Below are 5,808 nucleotides of genomic sequence, written 5' to 3'. Positions count from 1 at the left end.
ATCCCCTCAAAGAATGGTGGGGAAAGGATGGTGGGAAAGGAGGCACCTTCTGTGCCCTGACCCCAGCACCCGGTGCCACCCCCGCTGCCACCTCAGGGGTCCCGCTCGGCACAAGTGCCACCCACGGCTCCCTGCACCCTCCACTGGTGTACGCCGCGTTGTGCCTTTCCCCAGCCGCCCCACAGTCAGGTATTGCCCCGGGAAGGTTCCCAAAAACCCGGGGCGAGCCCAGCCCCGGCTGCGCTGCCTTCCCGGGACACCGCAGCCAAGCCCCCACAGCCACAACCCCGCTTCGCGTTTGGCGTTGGTTTGAGCCGCTGCGCTCGCCGTAGCAGGCGCCGCAAAGCCGGAAGTGGCCGCAGTCGCCATGGCAGCCGCCTGTGGGAGGCTGCTGCCGCGCAGTGCCGCCCCAGGGGTCCTGGGCCTCGCCGCCGCCCGGCCCGACAGTGAGGACCTCCCGTACCTTTTTCCCCTTCAGCTCGGCACCCTCCCCGATGGGGGGGGATGTCGGTGGCCTGCGCGTGTCCTTCAGGCAGCTCCGGCGCCTTTGCGCAGAGAGCGGGGGGGGAGGGGGGGTGCCCCGGGGCCTGCTCTGTGCGGGTGGGATCTCGAGTGGCAGCGCCTTGGGTGGCAGTTCAAAAACGTAGTCTGAAAAGTGTATTTTCTTTTCACAGGGTTTTTTTCTTCCTCGGGCTATCGAGTTAGCAGCGATGGAAAGCCGGCAAAATTTCAGCCGCCTCCAAAGCCCGTCATTATTTCCAAGCAGAAGCAGAGAGAGGAGAGAAGGTAGGATGTGCTGGTGCTTTCCACAGCAGACCTGTAATTCTGTGTTTAAAACTCCAAGGAATTATTGCACAAAAAAAAAAAAAAAAAAAATCGTAAATTTCTGCCCAAGATAATTAATGTTGAAATGTGCTTTAAAAAAACCCAAAATGATGTGTTCTGCAGTTCCTGAAAGCAGCGAAACAAGAAAACAGAAGTATAACAGTGAAGATTTTTGCAAATTTATGGCTGATGTGTGAGGTTTTCTTCTGTTAAAGATCTCCTGTCTCTGCAGGATGCCACAAGGTGACAGGGACACAAGGGTCCTGGATTTGTCTTTGCCTTAAACCTTGAGATCCTCTGTATGCTCATGCTTGTGAAGTGGAGCTGCAAAGTACCTGTTTGACACTTTGGATTTTCTTAACAGGTTCTTGAGCCCCGAATTTATACCTCCCAGAGGAAGAAAAGACCCTTTAAAATTTTTTATAGAAAGAAAGGATATGATACAGAGAAGGAAAGTCTTCAACATCCCAGAGTTCTATGTTGGTCAGTGTAACATTCTGTAACTTCCCTCATTTCATCAGTGGTTATTTTGGGGTGGGATGGTAAAAAGTGTGGTTTCATGCTGTGGATTATCTTAGAACATCACTGCATCAGGTGTGTTAGAGCAGCCAGGCTGTGTTTCTGCTCAAAACACTAAATATTTTCATTCCACATTTACACTACCAGGGTAACACCCAGGTGTTTCTTCTGTGTTTTTTTAAATCCTGGCCTTTTAGCATATGGTTTACCAGTAAAGCTCCAGGACACAACATACATGATTTGCATTCATTTAGGGTAATGAAAAGAGAAAACAAAAGGTGAAGAAGCTTCAGAGTTAACCTGCAGAGTCACTTCAGGGCATGTTAGAAGTTTATTCTCATTCTGACAGTTTTCACCGGGGAAAAAAAAAATTTAGAATATACCAAAATATGTGCACTTTGTGGCTCTTTCCCAACATTTTGGTATGTGTTTACTTGCACAGTCTATTTATTTGACTTATTTAACTTTTTTTTGGCAGGCAGCATACTTGCTGTTACCACTGCAGATCCCTTTGCCAATGACAAAATCAATCGCTTCGTGGGCATCTGCATCCAAAGAGGAGGGAAGGGCCTTGGTGCTACCTTTGTCCTTCGGAACGTCATAGAAGACCAAGGTGGGGCTTTAACTGCAGTAGTTGTGCTGGAAATGGTAAGGGAAAAGATGGAAGTTGGAAATGGAACGTGCAGAGGTGATAATAGATGGAAGTGAAATGCTAAGTCTGTCTCCTTAGGGATAGTGGAGGTTTAACACTGTGTACACAGATGCTGTCTGTCTGAGGGCATGGAACTGCTTGGTAATTTGATGTCTGCACACTTAGTGATCTTAAGTGCTGTATTCTGAGGAGACTTCTGGTTGGAGAGCAGCCAGGCAGAGAGGGACCTTGGAGTTTGGATTGACAGGAAGCTGAACATGAGCCAGCAGTGTGCCCAGGTGGCCAAGAAGGCCAATGGCATCCTGGCCTGTATCAGGAACAGTGTGGCCAGCAGGTCCAGGGAAGGGATTCTGCCCCTGTGCTCAGCCCTGGGGAGGCCTCAGCTTGAGTCCTGTGTCCAGTTCTGGGCCCCTCAGCTCAGGAAGGAGACTGAGGTGCTGGAGCAGGTCCAGAGAAGAGCAAGGAGGCTGTGAAGGGATCCAGCACAGATCCTGTGAGGAAGGGCTGAGGGAGCTGGGGGTGTTGAGGCTGGAGAAGAGGAGGCTCAGGGGAGACCTCATCACTCTCTACAACTCCCTGAAAGGAGGTTGGAGCCAGGGGGGGGTTGGTCTCTTTTCCCAGGCAACTCTCAGCAAGACAAGAGGGCACAAGAGGTCTCAAGTTGTGCCAGGGGAGGTTTAGGTTGGACATTAGAAAGAATTTCTTTCTGGAGAGGGTGATCAGGCATTGGAATGGGCTGCCCAGGGAAGGGGTGGATTCTCCATCCCTGGAGATATTTAAAAAGAGCCTGGATGTGGCACTCAGTGCCATGGGCTGGGAACTGCAGCGGGAGTGGATCAAGGGTTGGACTTGGTGATCTCTGAGGTCCCTTCCAACCCAGCCAGTTCTATGATTCTATGATTCTGTGACTTGGGTGGGATTCACTGTGGTTGTGCTTGTGTTTGAGCCCAGGCAGCCTGCTGCAGCCCCATTTGAGCAGAGTGTGTTTGCTTGAACTGGGGCTGCATGCATGAAGAGTTTAACAAGCAACAGAGCAGCAGAGGTTTGTAATAGATGCATGTTCTGGTTCTTGGCACAATGAGGGGAGACACAAATACTGGATGAGATGTTCTGAGAGCAAAGATGAAAGGGCTGAGTGTCTCTTTGTACACACTACAGATATCTGTTGTATCTCTATATCTTATAGAAGAATACCAGGTTGGAAGGGATCTCAAGGATCATCTAGTCCAGCCTTTCTTGGCAAATATAGAGGCTAGGCAGGAGAGACAGACTGTCTTAAAGATGTCCAAATCCACCACTTCCCTGGGGAGATTATTCCAATGGTTGATTGTTCTCATTGTGAAAAATTTTCCTCTTGTGTCCCATCAGAATCTCCCTGGGAGTAACTGGTATCCAGTACCCCTTGTCTTTTCTATGTGACTCCTTGAAAAAAGGGAGTCTCCATCTTCTTTGTAGCCACCCTTCAAGCACTGAATCATGGAGACAAGGTCTCCCCTCTAAGGCTTCTTTTCTCAAAGTCCTCTCCACATTTTGTTTTGTATAGTGGGGACCAAAGCTGAACACAGAAAAGCCACTATTATGTAATACTATTGTAACCCAAAGGGAATGAAGTTTAAAACCAGAGTTTGCCTTCCCCAAATTCAAGCTATTTAATGTCTCTCAAGCCATTCTGCTAGCAAAGGTTTGCCTGACAAAGGAAAGCTGACATGTACAACCACACATACACGCAGCACTGACTGTTGTAGTTCTCTGTGTCAGTAAAAATTATTCTTGAATATGCAGGGCTGTGTAACACTGAAGAAATACAAAATTTGGTTCATTAAAACCTGACTTCCTCTCTCTTAAGGTGTTGAAATATGTTATGAGCTGTATAATCCTCGAATCCAGGCAATTGAGGTTCTGAAGCTGGAAAAGAGACTGGATGAGAACCTGATGTACCTCCGAGATGCCCTCCCAGAGTACAGCACTGTGGATGTGAACATGAAACCTGTGGCTCATTTAGAGCATGAGGAAATTCCTGTAAACACGGTAAGAGCTCCATGTTCCTGAGGGAAAGGGGAGGATCATCCATGGAACCTTCACACCTGACTGCTGTCACAGAAGGCCATGAAACAGCTCTCTCCATGGCATTAGTTACCAGGGTGACAGAAGTGCACAAGACAAGGCAGGTGTTCATTCCATTTTTGGAGTGAATGTTGAAAATGTAAACATAGAATCACAGAATTGGCTGGGTTGGAAGGGACCTCAGAGATCATCAAGTCCAACCCTTGATCCACTCCCGCTGCAGTTCCCAGCCCATGGCACTGAGTGCCACATCCAGGCTCTTTTTAAATATCTCCAGGGATGGAGAATCCACTACTTCCCTGGGCAGCCCATTCCAATGCCTGATCACCCTCTCCATAAAGAAATTCTTTCTAATGTCCAACCTAAACCTCCCCTGGCACAACTTGAGACCTCTTGTGTCCTCTTGTCTTGCTGAGAGTTGCCTGGGAAAAGAGACCAACCCCCCCCTGGCTCCAACCTCCTTTCAGGGAGTTGTAGAGAGTGATGAGGTCTCCCCTGAGCCTCCTCTTCTCCAGCCTCAACACCCCCAGCTCCCTCAGCCCTTCCTCACAGGATCTGTGCTGGATCCCTTCACAGCCTCCTTGCTCTTCTCTGGACCTGCTCCAGCACCTCAATCTCCTTCCTGAACTGAGGGGCCCAGAACTGGACACAGGACTCAAGCTGTGGCCTCACCAGGGCTGAGCACAGGGGCAGAATCCCTTCCCTGGACCTGCTGGCCACACTGTTCCTGATACAGGCCAGGATGCCATTGGCCTTCTTGGCCACCTGGGCACACTACTGGGTCATGTTCAGCTTCCCAACTCCCAGATCCCTTTCTGCCTGGCTGCTCTCAGCCACTCTGTGCCCAGCCTGGAGCTCCCCATGGGGTTGTTGTGGCCAAAGTGCAGGACCCAGCACTACACACATCTGCCCTACCAGCAGTTCATTTTAAGATATGCAAGGAGCAGTGGCCTCCAGCTGCCTCTGTTACACTTCAGAGAGGAAAGCTGCCCTTACAGAAGTGGTGGTGTTAATATTGTTACTGAGTTGGGAGTGGTGTCAGGAAAGATCGGAAGAGTCAGCTAAAGTCCATGTCTCTGAGAAGATCCAGAACTCAGCAGAACCTTTTCTCCTAACAGTGCACTACTGACAAACTGGTCTGGTTTCTGATCAGTTTGCTCACCTTCTGTTAAGCTCAGACTCAAAATTCTGATTGCTCAACACCTTTTAACTTTTTAATAACATATATATTTATCTTTCACCCTAGCTGCAGGTACGAATGAAACCTAAACCATGGTCAAAACGGTGGGAAAGGCCCCAATATAATATAAAAGGAATAAAATTTGAGCTACCTGAGGAAACGATGAGAAAAGCACAGAAGTGGAGCCAGCCTTGGCTAGAGTTTGATATGCTGCGAGAATATGATACTTCAAAAATAGAGGAGAAAATTTGGAAAGAAGTGAATGAAGAACTTAAAAAATAAATGGCTTTGCAGTTGAGATGTTACTGAGAAAATAACTTACTTTGAATTTACTGTGTGGAGTATCTTACTGAGTTTTGTATGTATATACATAACCAAAATACCCAATAAAGTTAACCTTTCCAGAAAATTTCAAAATGCACAAACTCTTCTGGTTGAAGACTTTCTATTCCTGAAAACAGCCACTCCTTTTTCTGAAGAGTGGAATATTCAAGTGTTGTCTGCCTTCCCATGCTCACAAGTGACTGCAAGTGATCTTTTTTCCAGAAACAAACATCTGAAACAGAGC

General features: G+C 48.2%; 1 protein-coding gene across 1 annotated transcript; it reads left to right on the top strand.

The window, feature by feature from the left end:
• The first annotated feature begins 303 nt into the window (after positions 1–303).
• Positions 304–5,665, top strand: MRPL19 (mitochondrial ribosomal protein L19). Its single transcript, XM_071742085.1, has 6 exons — positions 304–446; positions 675–786; positions 1,190–1,308; positions 1,823–1,957; positions 3,843–4,024; positions 5,307–5,665. The coding sequence occupies exons 1-6, from the start codon at positions 368–370 to the stop codon at positions 5,520–5,522; spliced, it is 843 nt and encodes a 280-aa protein (XP_071598186.1). The 5' UTR covers positions 304–367; the 3' UTR covers positions 5,523–5,665.
• The last annotated feature ends 143 nt before the right edge of the window (positions 5,666–5,808 follow it).

Source organism: Heliangelus exortis, chromosome 3, assembly GCF_036169615.1.
Source record: "Heliangelus exortis chromosome 3, bHelExo1.hap1, whole genome shotgun sequence".
In the NCBI taxonomy this organism is placed as follows: Eukaryota; Metazoa; Chordata; class Aves; order Apodiformes; family Trochilidae; genus Heliangelus; species Heliangelus exortis.
Note: the sequence above shows the minus strand (reverse complement) of the source record. Positions and strands in the feature narration are given on the sequence as shown.